This window comes from Aythya marila (genome assembly GCF_965140915.1).
Source record: "Aythya marila genome assembly, chromosome: 3".
NCBI classification, from domain to species: domain Eukaryota; kingdom Metazoa; phylum Chordata; class Aves; order Anseriformes; family Anatidae; genus Aythya; species Aythya marila.
The window spans coordinates 70,030,970-70,051,324 of NC_139044.1; the positions used below are offsets into that span (position 1 = coordinate 70,030,970).

Here is a 20,355-nt window from a genome sequence, read left to right on the forward strand (position 1 = left end):
GCTAGTCCTAAATATAATTACTATTTGATGCAGTGTATTACCATTCTGTAACCCCATCCACAGTTGCTTATGATCCTTTTTTTGCATCTCATTGATGACTTGACTTTTGTGCTTTAAAGCATCTGCTTCTTTTATGCAAGCCATAAAATGGGCTTCAATCACATCCTTAGAATGGCAGTGTAGAAGATCCTTTTCTGGAAAATTCTACAAAGAGAAAGATCAAGAGAAATAAATATATCATGGACCTTAGAAGATGAGGAATAAAAGATTATTTTAATCTGGTTTATATTTATACAACAGAAGCACACTGGGATCTTCTACTTATTAAAGATAACATCCATTCTCTCATGGATGAAAAGAAATGTTTTGCAGTGAAAAATGTTCCAAAAAAAACAAAGTTGAACAATTTTCTGTAAAACCAGAAATCACTCTAAATCACTCAACCTCAATTCGATGAATACGTTTAAATACATCAGTGGGTATATTCAGGCCCTTACCTCTCAAATTCAGGAAATGAAGCGTTTTAACGTGCTTTCAAGTGCACGTTCTACTCTCTAGCAATTCCTATAAACTGTCACTGAAAGTTTAACACATTTTTTATGCAGGTCTTCAAAAAACGTTTCCTCCGATTATCATCCACATACAAGAATTATAGCATATAGGCCATTTACAAATATTTTTCTTCAAAAATGCTGGAAATCCTTGTCAATTCCAGTTTTACCCAATACATGTCTATTGCTACATCATGTGATGTGACTCCATATCCATTTTATTTAGTTACAATTGGTGCACTACAGTCAACATCGCAGATGTTGAATTAGTGTTCCTAAGGCAGCTTTTTTTTTCCCCTCAGTAAATGTTAACTACCTTTCCTAATTCAATTATTAAGAAACTATAGTACTACATCTTGTTCAGGTCCCTTTGGATATTGACTAATATCTTGGTGTAGATATACAGTAGGGTTGTTCTTTCCCTAATTTTTCTTTTATTGACAGTATCAATTGCCATCCTATAATACAAGCATTCAGTAACACAAATTCATCGTCCTTAGTTCTCAAGTGTCTAAAAACCCGTCTTGTTTCATCCCTTCCTTATTCATCCCCTTTTCATAGCTGCTTATGACTGTGCTGAACAGCTCAACCCCCCAAATCAAATCAGAGTGGCATCATTAGTACTCCCCTTTGTAACATGGGCTTGCCACATACTTTTATACTTTATTTCTCATCTGTTATTGCACAAGAGAACCTTTTCTCCTAACCCAGTACAAATTGGCTATTTTGAAAAGTTTTTTCTGAGGCCTATCAAAACCTTTTTGGAAATACATGTAATGGGGCATTTTTCAAAGGCTTTTACAACACAGTTAACAAGTCGCAATACGAGAGATATATTGCTGGAGAAACCCATACCTTCCCTCCTCCACACAAATCAGGAAAAAAAAAACACACAAACTGCTTCAGACTGTGGGAACTCAAAATATCTAAGAACTAGTAACAGCTGGCAATATGAAAGCGTTGGGAATGGCCTTACTTGAAGGGAATTCTGAAGGACAAGAACAATAGTTGCCCCTTCATTAGGTTATTGAATAGAGTTAGGAATTAAAGAATGGCATTTCATAATCACAAGATCATTCACATAATCATAAGATTGGAAGGGATCTCCGGAGGCCATCTGGTCCAACCCCCTCCTCAAGCAGGGACACCCAGAGCTGCTTGCCCAAGACCAGTTCTGTAGCTCTCCACAACCTCTCTGGGCAACCTGCTCCAGTGCTGTCACCCTTCACAACAAAGAATTGTTTCCTGATGTTCAGAGCGAACCCCTTGGGTTCCAGTTTGTGCCCTTTGCTTCTTGCCCTGGCACTGGGCACCACTGACAAGAACACGGCTCCATCCTCTTTGCATTTACAAGCACTGATAAGATTCCCTCCCACCCAAGTCTTCTCTTGGCTAAACATTTCATACAGTGGCTCCTCTCTGTGTTAACCAACCCAGACTCTGGAATCAAAAGGATGAATTATCTTGCAAAAACAGGAATGTAATGGGAAGAGAAGATTGCCAATACCTTCTTCCTTGGAAGTATACACAGGCTGGTGCCTGACTTGCAAAACGAGTGCTGTTGTTACCTAAGACTAATGGACACAGTTGACTAGAAATCTAAGGATGTAGATAAAGCTTGTTTCTTATATGAGGATGACACACAAAGACATTAAAGAGGACAGAAAAGAAAGGAAAGCTCTTTCCAAGCACAGCTCACTCCCTTTCTCTCCTACAAAGCTGAGTATATTGGGTTCCAAGATGAATGGAACACATTACTGGGTCTGTTAGTTGCCAGCTGACATCTGTAAAAGCCTGTAAAATACTTTTAGAAGTTTAACTAACTTGCTCAAATAAAGTAAATTCTGGTAACAAATCCAGAAAAAAAAAAAAAAAAAAGAATCAGAAATAGTACACTTTAAGATCAAAAAAATTCTTTACGTGGTAAAATTTAAAGCAAGACACTGGCATCCCTCAAAAAAGATAAAACAATGAATGTACCTAAAGCCCAGTAATACAGGAACCTAGAAACTGCCTTTCAGTTTAAAGCTTAAAGTTCAGCTAACTTTGAGAAAACAACAAATACAAGAACTACTTTGTTACATGTGTCTAAGTGTTGAACTGCAGGTTTATTTTTTTAAATATACGAGTTTTTCTATCAACATGCTGACTTTCCTCCAACAAATTTCAAATGACAGAGAATGTCACTCCTTGGGGATGTGTTCCAGAGAACAGACACAGTGTGGTCCGCAGAACAGCAAGGAGATACCTGAAATTTATCACAACTAGCTAAGCTAGAGGAAAGTAGTACAAAGGTATAGGATGATTCCTTTTCCCAGCTTCTAAAGGATAACCCACTAGAAGACTGGAAAGCATTCTTATGATCTCAGTGCTGTCTCTTTCCTGTAGAGGAAAAATACTGGCACATTTCTATTCAGTTTTATGAGTAGAAGCTGAAAAAATTGAGCGTAAAAAATGCAACTCAGAAAACACTGCTACATCTATTTAGGGACATAGCAAACAATTTCACCCATATGAGACTACCAACAAAAAATATGGCACCCCCACTGATATGAAGTAGGACACAGGAAAAAAAAACAAAAACATTTAAATATGTAACACTTTTTTTTTTTTTTTTTTTAATTCTACTTGCCTATTTGGGAAATAGAAGTGAAATGTCAACAACTTGACTCAGCTCCCTGAAGAAAGAGACAACTGTAAGCAAGGTGGTAGCCACCTCTGGCTATACAAGGATGAGATCTATGAGATCTGCAAAAAGTTTTAACAGACCCCATAGGCAGCTTTAATTCAAGTATTCTCATTACTGATGTCCTACTCCCTCCATGGTCAATATCTTTAAAAGAAAAGTTACTAAGGGTTGACTGGGATTTTCTTAGAAAGCTGAAGTGGTTTTGCTTCACGTATCAGCAGACATTTACAGCATAAATTTAGTCATAAAGAAGAAAGTATCATCTGTACAGACGGGAGCACTATGTAACTTCTCACGTAAAACTGTTCCAAAAACATAGCAGGTAATTTCAACAGTCTGGTTTCATAACTCCATTCCACCCAAACTTACGTATCAGTTCTAGTTCACAAAACACCTGTTTATACTGTGACAGTAAGCATTAGGGTCACTTTACAGAAAGTTACACCAATAACATGGTATTAAAGACCATAAGAAACATATCCAGCAGCAGGGGAAGCATCCGTGTGTTTGTGTTTAGTTACCCTTCAGTATTCTTTTCTTTAAAAAAAACAAAAAACAATGTATACTCTACAATTTATGTAATGCATGGAAAAGCACTTACTTCCTTTTCACTCCACCTGACCCTACTGTGAACTAAGAAAACCAAGAAAGGAAGACAGCTGATGTACAAAACCAGATGGGAGTTTCTTGTCCTCTGCATCAGGTCACGCATAGAGAAGCGGGGGTCAGCAGGTAAGGGTTTCAGCAGAGGAAAAATGTTAGCCTTTCACCTGGCATATCTGATTTCCCTCCTCCTGTAGCACTAGCATTTCCAGGGCAGTTCATCACCTCCTGCCAATTGCCCAAAATCTGGAGAGCTGGGTAGCCTGCTGAGAACAGGAACAGTGCTAAGCATGCTGCGGGGTTCCATGAGATGAATTTAACAGGAAGGGATAAAGTTTCCCTCTTTCCCATAAAGCCACACCTGGGTAACAAAAGCAACTTCCCAGGCTACGTCTTCTCACGATTCTCATGAACCTTAGCACTCTGATCAAGTTCATTCATCTATGACTATTTAAGGCAACTACATTTCAACTTCATACTAGAGATATAAATGAATGCTGTTTTGTACAAATGAATGTTTGATTGCATACCAGAGTAGGTATGAATAAATTGCTTCCTAAATACAAACAATAATTGCGTTCTTTATTTGGACTGCATATCAAACACAGGAGGAAAGTCATAGATTTGCCAACTTTCAAAACTCTGCTGAACAAAAAAAAGTGTCATCTTTTCTTGTCATGTCTTTAACTTTAAACAAATGAAGTTGATAGGAAAGCAAAAAGTTAAAAAACTCTTTACTAAAGTTTTTGAGCTCTCTGTTCTTGACTGTATACTTTTATAAAAGAAAGGAGAAAGCAATGACAGCAAAAATTAAAGCCTACAAAAAAACTAATACTATTTATTAAAGTTAAATAAAATATGTGGCTCTTCAAAGAGTAACTACACAAATGAAAAGATAATCTAGATAGCAATCCCATGCCTAAACTATTTAAACTGTAAGGAATTATAACACATGAAAATGTCTTCAACATTTTGATATACTTTGATACATTTCAGTTATGCTTTCATTTTAAGCATTAAGGTGGGTTAATTTAAATAAACTTTCAAATTACATCAAAAACAGGAAGAGAGATTAAGCAGGTGCTTAGTCCAAGGTGTTACATGTTTTTAAAAACTAAATTACATCAGTTTTTAAAATAACACTTCCTTAGAGGTAAACTATTTCTGTTGATCTTTAACATACACCTTTGAGACAAACTTAAATTAGCTGATGTCTTGGCAAACAGAAATATAGGGACATTTAAGGTCAGTTTACATTACTACATGAAACTGAAAATCACTGTGGTGGTGCAAGTTATTTCTCAAGACAGCTCTGCTTTGGGATGGCAACATCTTCTCCTTGTCGCAGTTAATCTTCCAGAGCTCCCAGAACGTGCAACAACCAAATCACAATCTGTGAAACTAGCCACCCTGCAGTTTCTTCAAAACAGTTTGGAAGTTTCTTCATCTCACCTCTTTGGCATATATCAGAAGTCTAGTAATTATAATGGTTCCAAAAACATCCCCGTCTTCAGATTCATTAACTCACTCACTTTTAAGTTTCAACACATGGAAGTATATATTACAAGAACACATACTTCCAAAAAGAATCAGACTACTCCTGCTTGCAAGATCTTTCCTGAAACACCTTCAATAGAGGAATAGTTTGAACAAGAACATTCAGCGTTAACTGCTTCCCAGTATGCTTTTCATTTCATCTCAAATCACACAGAGTAAAGCTTGTTAACCTAGTGTTTTCTTTTGGATCAGTTTTCCTATTGCTTTTTCTCTATAGTACAACAAAAAGAATAATGTTTCACAGTTAGATACTGTGATTTCTGCTTGTGGTTTTGACTTCAAAACATACCTGACATCACCTTCTCAATGCATGTCAGAGAAAGAATACCGCACCAGATCTAACCCTGCACAAGTACTCTTCTGAGCAAAGATCAGTAGTGCTATTAAGTCATACCTAATGGTTTTACAATGTGTAATCAAAGCAATGTCTCCCCTGTGACTAAACTGTCACACGACCAAAAATTTCACTCAGTTCTCTAAAGGGGACACACATGAAGTACAACTTCAAAGAGCGATAGCACTCACTGACTTCAAGGATTTCTGCAGTATCTCATATCTATGCTAATGTGCCTAAAGGGATGAGCACTTCTCAATCTCCTGAATCTTGAGTCAACTTGAGATGATTGAATTAAAAACATTATGGCAAGTTCTTCCCTTTTATCAACTCAACTGCACCGACAATCTCATAACTTATCTTGAAAAACTATTTTGGATTTTCAGATCATAATAGAATCATTTTCAAAAGAAGGTAATTTGAAAGCACATACAGTCTCAGGGAAAATAGGTGGAGATTTACAAAAAAATTTTAGATGATTCTTAAAGAATGATCACTCTCCTCTTCAAAAAGTCCTACCTTCTACTTCCTTGTAAAATAAGAATAATTATGAAACTTTTTTCTAGCTTTCAATTCTCATGTAATCTTATGCTCAATTAATCTTAATCTAAGGTGTATTTCAATTTTACCTTGAAGTGCACTGTGATGTTCCAAGGAAGGGCTGTATTTGATGCATGGAGATCAAAGAGCAAACCAATCGGGTAATGCCTAGAAAATGAAAAGGTATTAAATTAAATGCACAGCTTTTATATTTATTCTACATATAACAGTTTGCTTGCCTGCATTTATAAAATGTAATTAGCTGTTTTCCTCCTAGACTTAACATGTACTATTATTCAGAAAAATTATACAGGCAGGTATTACTGACCTACAGTTTACAGCAGAATCAAGCCTGGAATTCACAGATTAAGTATCTAAACCCGTGATCTCTAAGCTGTGCCCACAAAATACTGCTAGCTTTGCAACAGCATAACCAGCCTACAACTGCTCTGCAGAATCCTTCAAAACAGTATTTTCGATCATAATGCTCAACAAGAGCGGGACTAGTTGGTCTGACAGAGAAGCTGATATGTTTAGAGATTGTAAAGACAAGAGAAGTTTATACCATACTGACTTTTAACTATTCTTCCCTCTCCCACCTGCCTGATGTCATCACAGAGGATAAGCATTAGAATTTTAAAATGACATATTTGCAGAAGGGCTAAACAGAGGATAGATCAAGATGATCTCTTCTCCTTCACTAACCTATCAAACTAATGGGAGGAAAAACATTAATTACAGTTTGCTCGGTTTTATTTTTTCCTATTTCAGTGGTATTCTGAACTAAAAGAACAAATACAAAGAAGCTGCTCCCTCCAAATGTAAACTCCTATCTTCTAATGAATTTCAAGTGGACAGAGTCTCCAGCAATGTAAGTCACATGTATTACATAGACAAAGCTTCCAAAGGCATTTTAAAAAGTTCTATTATCTTTCAAAAAGTCTCAAACTGAAAAGGGCTTCTTAGCTTTTTGATCCTACAAAGAGATAAGCACACACTTAGCTGTAAACTCAGTAGGTCCACTGAATTAAATAGGACTGAACACAGAACACAAAGCCAAGCAAGAATATAAGAATCAAAAATCCATAAAAACAGTAACAGAGAGGGTATTGCTGTGAAAGCACCTGTGTCGAGCCGATTTCCTGAGCCGCTAAACCCTCACACAAATAGTGCTTTAATACCCTCTACTGGTGAGACCAAGAACTACGACAAAGACACTTAACAGCAAAATAAAAAAAAAATAACGACATGATTCTTGCACTTATTCATTCAGAACTTTTTAAGAGAATAGGAGAGTATATCAGAAAAGGATCTAGCACTGTCTTCCCCTTACAATGGGCAAAAGAATCCAGACAATGCATATCCATGTTTATCCAGACTCAGTGCTAGTGCTCAAGGACATTTTACTACTAACTGTCAATCCTGTCTTAAGTTCTTCCGCAGGGTTTCACCTGGAGTGGTTTTCCAGTTGAACTACTTAACAAAAGTCAGATTTTCTTTGACAGTTAGATTTACATGAAAATGACTTTTTGTTCAATTTATCAATGACTGTTTGTTCAATTTATCCAACAAAACAGGTACAAAAGGACACCAAAACATTCTTGGCCTACATCTGTACCTTCCACCCAGCAGATTACAAAATAAAGTTAATGTACTTAAGCTTTCCTCAGTAAAATGCTTGTGTTTTGCACAGCTGATAGTTTTTTTTTTTTTTTTTATTTTGAAAGAGGCCAGTGCTAAATTCTCTTTGCACCACAGCTGAACACATGAGATTCATGATGACAGTAGGCCAGGAGAGAAATCACTTTCTATTCAGAAGTGTGGCCTCCCATTAGGTGTAAGGTTCAAAGCAGGAGCAAAGCAGTCCTTACAGGTAAGACTTCCCCATACAGAACTCCAGTTCACACTGGCATTTAATCTGAAGCCAAGAGAAGCCTTAAATAATGCCTTACTATATGCAATGCTATATTTCTCTTACTTTTGATATATAGTTACAAGCATTTTTTAAGAGTCCGGAAACAATAGCACTCCATATAATACCAAAGCTATTTTTTTTTATATATATCCTTCATAATAAAATCTGTTTTCTTAACTGGAATAGAGGATTGAGAGAAGCACAAAAAGGGAAACTGGGAATAGAAGAGACTTTTCTATTTGTAGATGCGATGAAAAAGAGCAACATTTCCTCACCCCATTCTTAAGAGCCTATCTACCTTGTGCCAAGGGCCAGTATTCCCTCATTAAAAGTCTTGCTTCCAGTGGCACTACTTCAATGCTGTTTCTGAACTTTTATTTGAAAAATATTCACTGCAATTCAAGAAACATGCAAACGCTTTCTAGAAACTACAATAACCAAGACAATTTAAAAATAATAATCCACAAACCCAGGCCTTTAAAGACTTGCCTCTCCCAAAGAAAACAGAAAATAAACACGACACCAGCTAAAGGAAACATCCAGCCCACAAAGGTAATATTATAAAAACAAACAACCCAATCAACTAAACTATTGAAATCAAACTGGTTACTGTCTGTAACTTTCTCAAAGGGGGTGTCTAAAGAGACCACAGGTCTTTGACAAAGGTCAAAGAGAGTGTCTAGGAGACCACAAGTCTTGTTTAAAGAAAAAAATTGATGGAATAATGATCGGTTCTGCAAAGTATTCAATCTATAAATGCATAACAGCACTGATTCCCAGCCACTGTCAATTTATTACTGCTTTTGTTATTACACAGAAGGTGGTTTCAAGGTGTGAGAGGTGCCCTGGAAAACACAGCTTCAAGAATACAAAAACTTTTTGAAAGTGACAGAGGGGTAGTAAGGACAATGAATGACTACTTCTCTAAAAACTTCTTTCTGGACCCAGGACAATATTACAGGAATACAGAGCATGACACCATCAGTTGGCAGGTGGTTGTCATATCAGAATAATTTTTAGAGGTAATTCAGGAAGATTTGCATCACACAAACCGATAAAATCCAGGACAAAACCAAAAAACAGACATCCTGTGCTCCAGAAGTGGGGTATTATAAGTATCAAGAGCCCTGCATCTTGTGTTTTGGTATTTCTGTGAACTAACTTGTATGTCATTGAGGGAAACAATGGCTGCATAGAAAAATAAATATTCTCACCTTGTTCTTTAGTATTCAGTAAGAAACACACACTTCTTCTAAGCAAACTCTACCATTTTCAAACAATATGCCAGCTATTCCTAATCAAATGGTGCTTTGGCCTCCTGTCTTCTGGCAATTCCTGACCAGGTAGAGTTAAGCACCCATTCAGTTGGTACTAGAGAGACACCCCTGCAACTGCCAAGCCTAAAGCACAATTCACACACAGAAAGGATGACAGACGTTCTGCTGAAGTCACGTGCAAGAGCTCAAGGATAGTAATAAAGTACAGGATGCCCTCCCCCAGCACCCACTCTCGGAGGTAATCATCAAAGGCCTGTGACCTCTTGCAAAAAAAAATCCAGACTCCTTTTCCACCTGCTGTTGCAGACATGGGGCTAGAAGCTCCAAAGGATGGATCAGTGACCTGAACAGCACATCCACACCAAAAGGAAGCAGTGCTAGTATTTAGAGACTCCCTCCTACAGTGTATGAAGCCCCGCCTCCATCCGCCAACCTCACTTGCTGCTTGTCTGAGGAGGTTTATCTGAAACTTTTTGGCAAGCAGCGCCTAGCCCTTTCCCATCTTGGTTTAATCTCTTGTAACCGCATCATGTCTGAGAAGATTTGGTCCATTTTGGTTTTGTAATCTCTGCTGCTATGCTGCAGTCTGCTGACCACTTCTTGCAACTCATTAAGCTGGTGACACAGACCCTGCATCAGCGCACACATGTTGCAGGCAAGGAACCCATCTTCCCTTACCCCTAACAACCTCGGTGCAAGGTCCCAGGCATCCCCTGTGACTCTGGGCCTGGAGAGCTACACCCTCTTCCAGAAGACTGTTCTGAGTGCTACAGAGAATGAAGTTGAAACTGTTTCAGGGTTATTCCAGACTCCCTGCAAAACAGAAGAGCTGCAGCTAGAAAGACATGCACTATATCCCAGCCAGGTATGAAACAGCACAGATTGCAAGAAACATAACCATATGGTGTAAACTAAGTAATTAGAATAAAACCATTACAAGTTCTGTTTGATTCTATTTGCAGAAGTTAAAGAAATCAAGCATTAATGTTCTGCTATTCTTTCTCTACAAACTACTAACTCTATCTTATTCTCTGTTCCGCTATCTCCGTCTTCCACGGAATAAACTTCAGCTACTCATGGGATTACCATATTCTAAAAGAACAGTTTGCAGATAAAATTTTCCTTAGGAAAGCAACTCCACAGAAATCAGTGGAGCTATTCCTGGCAGCATATGTTTACTTTTAAACGATCACAGCGTAGGAGATAATTACATTATTTTCACTTCAACATTCCTTCAGTTTACTATCAAATTCTAAAATTATCAATTATATTCTTATTCTATAATTATGTTCTGTAACTGCAATTATTATTTGTTTTTGAATTAAATTATCCTGGTATCTGAAAACACAGAGCTAATTTTGGCCGAAATAAAAAGCCTTTCTTTCCTGTTGCAGACAGCTTCAGTGGAAATTTTTAAGGTTACCTGTCACTACCTACCTAAGATTATGAATGCATTGGGACCAACTTGGTACCTTGCTGTTAGGCAGTAACCATCACAACTCAAGATTGCTACAGAACCCGAATAAACCAATTATTGTTAAATTCCAGACATTTTACATAGATGTCTAAAGCTGGTTTTACCAGCCAGATATGAAAAAGTGAAAAAAGCTAGTTTTTACATTTTTCTGAGAACAAAACACATTTTCAAGGTTTACTGTAGTTCAGTTTCAAAGAAACAAAAGATTAGAAAGAAATTCCCGCACCACCAAGTTAAACGTACTCAATGATGTAATAACGCTTGCTAATCACCAGTCACACTAAATTCACGTAAAAATTAAAAAAAAAAAAAAAAAAATCAGTGTTAATCTTTTCTACCCAACTCCAAGAAGCTGGAACAGTCACTGTTAGTTCTCTTTCCTGTTATGATACAGGAAATGAGAAGAGATTCAAAATATTAAGTACTTGCTGGAGAACTGACACTTTGTATACAGAGCCTAGCCAACATTGCAGCTCTCAGAATGTTTTCTTTAGAACTTGTAGCAGAAATAGGAAAAAAAATCAACACACAGTACTTATAAAAACTCATTACATTAAACAGTGGCAGTCTGGTTTTCCAGTCCTTCAGAAAGAGACATATTTCTTGTAGACCACACAACAGAGCAAAAATAGGATTAACAGCAATTATTTCAATAAAGCTAAACAGAATGTGACAAGATCTTGTGCGTCAGCATTATTTTATCTGTTTTAAAGGACAAGCACTTATCACACCAGTGAAAAGTGAAGCTCACACATTTTATCTGTAAGCAGAAAATCCTATTTGTATTCAGACTCCAGAAATAATATTTTTGTGTTAGCATGTATCTTAAGAATGCAGATTAAGCTAAACAAAGATTTATTTGTGATTCTATAGGAAGAAACAGTAAAGCCAAAAAAGCAGCTATTTCATGTTACAGTAACAACCAGAACAAAATCTAAAATCAATGGGTTCAGCAACCCACTCTGTCTTTTACATATACAGTTAAGTACAAGCAGAATAATTAAAAGTATGTTTACAGAAAAAAAATGAAGAATGTTTAATGTTGAATGTTTTTCTTACCCCTCTCCTCTTTTGCCTTCTTTGAAACTCATTGAAGTGGTTAGCTCAGGAAAAGTACTGACAGTGTGCTAAACTTGGTATCTCTTTACAAAATAAATTGAGTAAAGGTACGAAGTTAAACTCACCACTTCAGCGGTGTACCTTCATATTCAAACCATATTTCATTGATTTCTTCTTGTCTCATAACTTTCTGAAAGTGTTTCTTCACTTTGTCTGTTACCAGTGTCAAGTAGCTTATTCTTGGCAAAAGCAACTAAAAGAAAAAAAACACAGGTGCTTTAAGTATACATAAAATTTACTAAATTAATAAATCTGTAACAAGTACTTATTTCCATAACCAAAATTCAGTCAGCATTTTCCATTTTCAAGAAGTTTGCTGTACATATTACCATCATTATATCGCTTTTACTTTCTTTCAAAATAATCTAATGCAGCAAATTAATAGAACACAGCATTCAGGTTTAAAATTTTTAATTTTATAAACCTTTATAAATACAGTGAAGTCGTTTACACACACATGAGAATTGTTCAGTGCCTCAAGGACCTGAATGACAATAGTCTTATACTTTATTAAGTTAATTCTATAGATCTACAGCGATAGTTCCTGACGCAACATAATCCAGGCAACTGTGATCACAACCAAGTATTTTTGCTAATAAATCCGTATTTCTGGGATATATTTGCAGTTAAAGTAATACTGATATATTCTGATGAGACCCATTTGGACTGCTACAAAACCAGGTTTTCAGCATGCTGCAGGTGGCACAGCCATACGGGAAAGGGTAAATCCATTATTAAAACATCAGTGAGTGCAATAGTATTTGACATAAGCCTTCAAACCGCATAGCCAACTTCCTTTGTAAAATATTTAAATCCTGTTTGAAGCGTGGAAGAACAACTTAGTTTCTATTTCAACAGAATCAGATATCACAAACAGTAATTAAACAGCATTTCACTGAATCTAACAGAACGCTGCCAACATTCCCAATGTGCCTACTTGAAGCACAAAACCCAAGTTAATTGGATTAAAAGGGACCACTTGTTTTTCAGAGATGCTGAGCATTTGTTGCCAAGCTGTGGATGCCCCGTCCCTGGAGGTGTTCAAGGCCAGGCTGAAGGAGGCCTTGGCCAACCTGATCTAGTGGGTGGCATCCCTGCCTACAGCAGGGGGTTTGGAGTTAGATGTATCTTTTAGGTCCCCTCCAACCTAAGACATTCTGTAATTCTATGATTTGCAGCATCTTCTGAACTCTCGGTGCCCCTGCTAAAGGGGTATACTCTTAATATTTAAATCAGTACTTAAATACTCTCAACATTATCTAAACAGTGCATTTTTGTCCATCTTTTTAAATCACATGCCTAATTTATATCAACTGGAAGTAATATAGCTAGCAATTTTTAGTGCCAATCATCATGAGATTTCATAGTCTTCTCAAATGACAAATATCCCTTTGCAGCTTAAGTCTTCAGAATGGTATTCTTTGGGGGGCCTTTTTGGTCTTCCCACCTCTTCTACTTTAGTCTTCCCCTTCCATAGAAGACGACAGAACTGGATTCTTTCACATTTTTCTAGCTTTAATTATCCTAGAGATTTAAAAGCATATTAAATCAGTTAAAAACAAAAAAAAAAAAAAAACAAAAAAAAAAAAAAAAAAAAAAAAAAACCTTTAAAACCATAAATTAAAGACATCTTCATTTTGTTACCCCTTTTAGTATCCCTTTGCCACCAGTTGTGGCAGTTTCTACCAGTATGGACTTGGTAAGACATCAGTGGACACGAAACATTTTTCTTCAAAATCCTGTAATCTTTAAAGGCAATTACTGAGTATTTCCAGAGGAAAGATACTAAAAATATTTAGGAAAAAAACTTGATATATGTAACGACAGGCTGGACTTTAGTCAACCTCTCCAACAGCCAGATCACGTTAAATCCTTTACGGAGGCCTCTATATAGAAACTGGAATTCTACATAACAGTTTACTTCCTATATTATTAAAGCATTTCCAACACTTCAGCCACATGACAGGAGCCTTCCTTTCAGGCAAAGTCACGTTCACCAGAATGACATCTCTTCCACAAGTTCTCTTGCTGCTCCCCCATGGACTCCTAAACCAGTCCATGCAGGTCAATGAGCCTATACCCCTTCACCCTTTGACTACACCACAGCAATATTTCTGGATGCTGGGAATGAATGGCCATGGGTCAGTGATAAGGTAAATCTCAGCTTAGGGCTGTAAAACCTAATGCATTAAAAACAACATGTGATCTCATGACAAATTCTAATTCAAATTAAGCTTGCTCCCCTAGGTCGGATTTGTTTAATTGCTTTTTTAGCATTTGTGTGACAAACAACCTTGCATGAGCGGACTTGCTGCTAAAGGCTAGAATAATGCTGTGAAAACCAAACACAACCAACTCACATCACATCGCAAGAAACGTAACAACTGCAACTTGAACGTAAGACTGATACATCACTACATAATACACTCAAAGACAGGATGCTCAGAGTAAATTAAGTGACCTATAGTACTGCATAGACAAATATGCAGACAAGGGAGCATCACAATAAAGTTTCTAATGAAAAGACTGTTTGCAGGTTTAGCATAGAGATTCAGTAGTCAGCAACTTAAATAGAAAACATCTAATAGGATAATGCTTGATAACACACAGGGAATTAAACAGAAGAAAATCCTTGTTCTGATTCAAGTCGTCTAGCAATTGACCCTACCTTGCTGCCTGCTGATCAGTAGCAGACTGGTATAATGCTTGCCACTCACTGTGCTGCGGAACGCACATAAATGGAAAACCCTGCTTCCAGTTGAGCTTTGTGGCTCAGAGGGTCAAAAATGTCTTGTCCTGTAGAAGGGATCGACTTTTAAGAAGCCTGAAGAGAAGTCTAAAGTAGTGGGTAAATTCCTTAAGCGTGAGTTAAGGATTCCCAAAATGTCAGGTGAGGCTGGGTGCCTTACCCTCCTTGCAAGTTTTCTCCTACTTGGTATAAAAACAAAAAGCTGGTGTAAACTTCTCTGAATAGATGTTCATGACCTGTCGGGATCAGACTGAGCATTGCAACAGTAATGAAGACTGAATAAAAAGATCACTCCATGTCAACAACTAAAAAGTTAGCATTTGAGAACATGAAAAAACAAATTCATACTCACACCTTAATTCAAAAGTCAGTGGTCCTCACCAATAGAATTATTTAGTGCCTTTTAAAGTAGACAATAAATTACTAGATCTTGATTACAACCAAGACACAACAATAAGCAGTTGCTTTTGATTATGTTTTCTAACCTTATTTCTGAAAGGAGTTGTGAAAAACATGCATGTAATTTATATACACCCAGCTTAAATCCAAGTAATAAGCAAAACTGTTGAGGGAAAAAAAAAAAGCAAACTGAAATAATAAGATGAGAACTCATCATCTTAAGAAGAGAAAAATCTTCAAAAACCTGACAAGACAGAATGAAACCCACTAGTTTACTACGTGCTCTCTCAAATTTTACAAACTGCAACACCTTCCTTTTGCACACTAGGTATTGCTACAGCATTTAATCATAATTGCAGGAATATTGTCTACAGAGGTTAAATAAAATGCAAGGAATTCTAATGCCTAAGTAAATGCCTGGAAAATGTTCTTCATGTAAAAATAGTACCACCCTAACTATCTTCTTGGGTTTTGCTGCAGAAGGGAACACTTGTTTTGCATGCAAAACACTAAAAATCACAATTCCAGTATAACAAGAACTGGACTGGTTTGATCAACAATGCATGCAGGATAAAAGAAATAAAGCACGCTAGCCCAGAATGGCTTCATATTGCTCTGTTACAGACTTCTTAATAAAACAATTCTTTTACCACTGGGAAAGAGTAAAGAGTGACCCAGCAGAGGCTGTCCCTGAGTCCCGGAGTACCATTACTGCCTTCTGTGGTAATTTCATTTGTTACACCTGATCAATCGCAGCCAATTTCTTTATTTCTTGTACAAGCAAAGAACTCCCTGCAGATACCTACCTGGCAGAAACAGCAGTGTTTGATTTGAGCTGCTTAGTCTTGATGTCATTACTTTCCATAACGGCTAAGATCATTTTAAATGAGCTCTGCTATCCCTATGCAGTTCCCTATTGTGTTGTAAGCACGTTTCATTCCTGTGCTGTGCTAATGTATCTAGCAGCCAAGGGTCTCCTACCACACAACTCAAATTGAAGTTGATCACACAGATTCTAGCTTATTTTTCTAACCTCTCTCCCTCTGTCTTCCTTTGCCTTCACAAAGCAAGCTTCTCAGAACAGAAGTTTTCTTCCTCTTAACTTCATGATGCCAACATTTCCTCCCTGTTCATGGAAGGCAACCCGGAACACGGTGGTTTTATCTACTTCAATAATTACTGATAAGAAGAGATGTATAAAGTAGAACAACTGGTGTCAAGGGCTGGGAACATTCACTACATACGCTTTTTGTTTGTTTTTCATTTCAGTTCAGCTCCAATTTGATTCCATACACTGACCACCCATTAGCAGCTGGAACACATTGATCTCAGGCCCAAAGTACATCATCTACTTCAGCCGCACAGGAAAAAGACTCAGCTCCAAGACAGATGTGTGATACAAACCTTGGCAGAGTAAGTGGAAATAACAAAGGCTTGCTTCAAAAACACACTCCAGATCCAAACTAGAACATTAACGCAGATGCACGCTGAAACTACGAGAACTCAATCCAGATATAAAACCTTGATTGCTATTCAACCTTTTACTATTATTCATCTTTGGTCCCTTCAAGCAGCAAAACTTCAACTATCAGCTCCAACATGACCTGCAAGAGGGAAAAATCTAACATTCAAGGATTCCGACCTATTAATAACCGGGTTTTGCAAAAAGAGAGAATTAAGCCTTGATATTTTCTGTGCAGACTGTAAGAGGAGCAAGTAAAAGAAACACTACCATCTTAAAGCTATCTTCTAGGCTTCAAAAGTTGGCCTCACTGTGCAGATAACGTGGCTTCAGGGTTTTCATGACGATGTTAAACAGATTAAGATTGCATATCTCTGAACTCAGGCTTGTGCCTTTTATGTAACTCTTACATGCTATGCACATATGTATTTTGAAATATATATATTTTATAGAAGTTTGATCAGAGACTTCTAGACAGTTCAGAAGCATCAGGCAATAGGCCAAGCGCAACAATGTAGAAGTACTTCTGTTTCACCAGTGGTGAAATTAAGGCAGAGAAAGCTGAACACTATCACCACTGAACAAAAAGCATTAATGCTTTATTAGGTTACTAAAAACCACACAAGGCACACAGGGAAAACAGAACCCGATGACAAAGATGCTATTAATTGAACACTACTCTATCCAGTAATAGCTTCCAAAAAGCACAAAATGAAGTATGACAAAATTTAAGGATTTCAGAATCACTTCAATTCATAGTATAAGATTATTCTGCTCACATACTTGGTACTTCTAAATTTGAATTTCTCTGAAACAGCCAATATTGTCTATTAACCAAGCATCTGTAAGGTGCACAAAGGATGAAAACTGCAGAGCATGCTATAAACCAACATCCACATGATTACAGAAAGCACTTCAATTTACATCTCAAATCCATCCATCACCCTTGTCTGTATCATCAGCTTACCAAGCACTGTACTGCTACGACATCAGAGCTGCCTTTCCTACTACATCTCTCACAGCTGCTAGCATTTAAAGAAAAGAAAACGAGTAGAAGTCATCCACGAGCAGAGGAAATTGATAAAGAATACTGACTGTAGTATTTATGCTACATGCCTCACCTATTTTAGTGTAAACAGGCAACATACAGGCTCTATCCCTTCTTCTGGAGAATCTCTAAGATGCAAACTCACCACGAGTGTACACACAGCCTCTGCTTTTGGTTTATTTGTTGACTTTTTCGTAAGGGTTTTTAAACCTTAATTATCTGTTGTAACCTAAACGCACTGGTGATACCAAGTTAAATTTTTGAACCTGCTCTGAAGCGAGGTGACTCACAGTGTGGCCATAAGGTACATCCAAAAGGTATCAGGAATAGGAAAATAGAAACCCACGCACCTAGCAGCATGCATGATGAGATTAAACAAAACAAATGCACGTATGGGATTAGAGTATCCACGCTGCCGCTGTTACACTCACATAGTAAGGCTCGGCTTCCCTTTCGGTTATCTCATCCTGATACAGCGTGAAGCAGGTCGGTATTCGTCCAAACCACACATCTCGAAGCACGTCTTTGTCATCTGTCATTCTTCCAGGGAGCAGCGAAGCACATGTAGATCCACTCCGTTTCCTCAGCTGGAACTGTAACCCCGCGGAGAGGAACAGGTCAAACACCCCTCGTTACAGGCTCTCCCGTAAGCACAAGCTCCCGCCTCACCCCTTACACGCGTGTTTGCATGGAAAATGACTGCACACCCCCGGCTGGAAGGGATCACGCAGCCCAACCGCCGTTTTCCCACAGAACCACCCCAAAACCGCACACCCACCTCCCGCACCTGCCCTGACGGGAGGCCCTCTCCCTCCCCGTCCCCTCAGCGAGCACCCCCGCGGCCGGCGGGGCCCGGAGCCGCCTCAGGGCGGCCCTCGCCCCCCTCCCCGGGAGACCCCGCGCAGCCCCGCGGCCGTTAGGAGCGGCGCGGCCGTTACCTGCGGGCCGCCCCGCGCCGGAGCTGCGGCGCCAGGCAGGAACCCAGGCGCGGCCCCGCCCGCCCGCGCATGCGCCGCCCGCCCGCGCGGCGCCGGCACGGCGCCGCTTCCGCCCGGTTGTGGGCGGCCCCCACGGCTCGGCCGGAACCCGACGCGGGCGCTGAAGCAGAGGGGGGAGGAGGGCGGCGGAGGTTAGGGGTGTGCTGCGCTGCTGCGTGGCCGGCAGGTGTCAGGCGGCGGTTGCCTCTGGTGGAGGCGTCCCGCAGAAATAAAGCGCTTTGGTTCCCTCTGTGTGTGTGTGTGTTTTGTTTTATTTCTTAAGGACTGGCGTTTTTTTGAGCGTGTTTGATTCTGATTCATATTCTTTATTGATAAAAAATGATACCCTGAACGTGAGCCTGTGGTGGTTTTACTCAGGTGGGCAGCCGAGCTCCGCCTCAGCCACTCTCTCACTCACCCTCACAGGGAAAGGGGGAGAAAAGAGGATGGAAAGGGCTTGAATGTTGAGATAAGGGCAGGGAGATCGCTCAACAGTTACCATCATGGGCAAAACAGAGTAGGGAGATAATAAAATTTGTTGCCTATAACTAAGAGACTAGAGAAGTGAGAAACAAAAGAAACCAAAAACACCTTCCCCCCATTCAGCCTCTTCCACCTTCGCACCCTGAGCAGTGCAGGGGAACAGGGAATGGGGGCTGCGGTCAGTCCCTAACGCTTTGTCACCGCCACTCCTTCACAGTCACTCTCTGACCCCAATCCCCGTGGGGTCCCTCTCACAGGATGCCGTCCTTCCCAAACTGAGCCTGAGCAGATCCCTGCTCCTGCGTGGGCTCCTCTCCAGGGGCTGCAGCTCCGGCCCAGGGCCTGCTCCTGCGGGGGCTCTCCATGGGCTACAGCCTCCTCCAGGCCACATCCACCTGCTCCACCGGGGGCTCCTCCACGGGCTGCAGCATGGAGATCTGCTCCATGTGGGACCCATGGGCTGCAGGGGGACAGCCTGCTCCACCAGGGGCCTCTCCACAGGAGAACTGCAGGGGAACTGCTGCTGCCTGCCTGAGTTCTGTTACAAATTATCAGAGGAGAATATAACATCACCTTTGTCAACAGCCGCTAAGCAAAATGTTTAGCCGTGGTACTTCTGTGGTTTGGGAGGTACCCAGTGAAACTTTCTGTACCTGTTCTATGAGGGTTCTTATGAGACCCAGACCCAGAACACATTAATTCAAAAAACGGGTAAACCCAAGGTGTAAAACTGAAGTAAACATTGTGTTTGGCATGGTCTACCCCAAAGCATAAGGGAAAGGTGGCACATAGTTTGTGCTGTGTTGTGAGGGCTCTCAAGTGACAAGTCACACACACTCCTGGCAGCAGGAGCAAGGACAGTGATGGAGACTCCCCTACACTCCGAAATACAGATAAGTTTCACTTGCCCTGGGTATGGGCTATGGACAGCGCCTCTGAAGGGCATTGCTCATGCTGAGGGGACGGAAGGGCAGGAGTTTCTCTGGGAGCATTCCTCGTGCATTCAGAACAGTTCAGCTGGCATCAGTGGTGTGGAAGCAGCTGTCTTGCAGAGTTGGAATGGTGGAAGTTTCTGGATGCAGGAGGCTCCTTCCACGAAGATCTGTGCAGAACTGATCACACAGACACAAAAGCAGCCCCCAAGCCTTGGCCATTGCTATGGGCTTCTCTAGATT

The 20,355-nt window shown here is 39.5% G+C and overlaps 1 protein-coding gene across 3 annotated transcripts in view; it reads right to left on the minus strand.

Moving 5' to 3' along the window:
• The window catches only part of ATG5 (autophagy related 5), a 79,489-nt gene extending 60,741 nt beyond the window's left edge, over positions 1-18,748 (minus strand). Inside the window, exons 1-5 of one of the 3 annotated variants that reach the window (XM_082758200.1) lie at positions 18,659-18,748; positions 18,152-18,313; positions 12,128-12,255; positions 6,364-6,442; positions 42-204 (exon numbers count right to left, since the gene is read on the minus strand). In XM_082758200.1, coding sequence (XP_082614326.1) covers positions 42-204; positions 6,364-6,442; positions 12,128-12,255; positions 18,152-18,259 — 478 coding nt within the window. In that variant the 5' untranslated portion in view covers positions 18,260-18,313; positions 18,659-18,748. Of the gene's footprint in view, positions 1-41; positions 205-6,363; positions 6,443-12,127; positions 12,256-18,151; positions 18,314-18,498; positions 18,603-18,658 lie in introns of those variants that run through there. The other 2 variants (XM_082758201.1, XM_082758202.1) reach the window with 2 other exon arrangements.
• Positions 18,749-20,355: the final 1,607 nt, after the last annotated feature.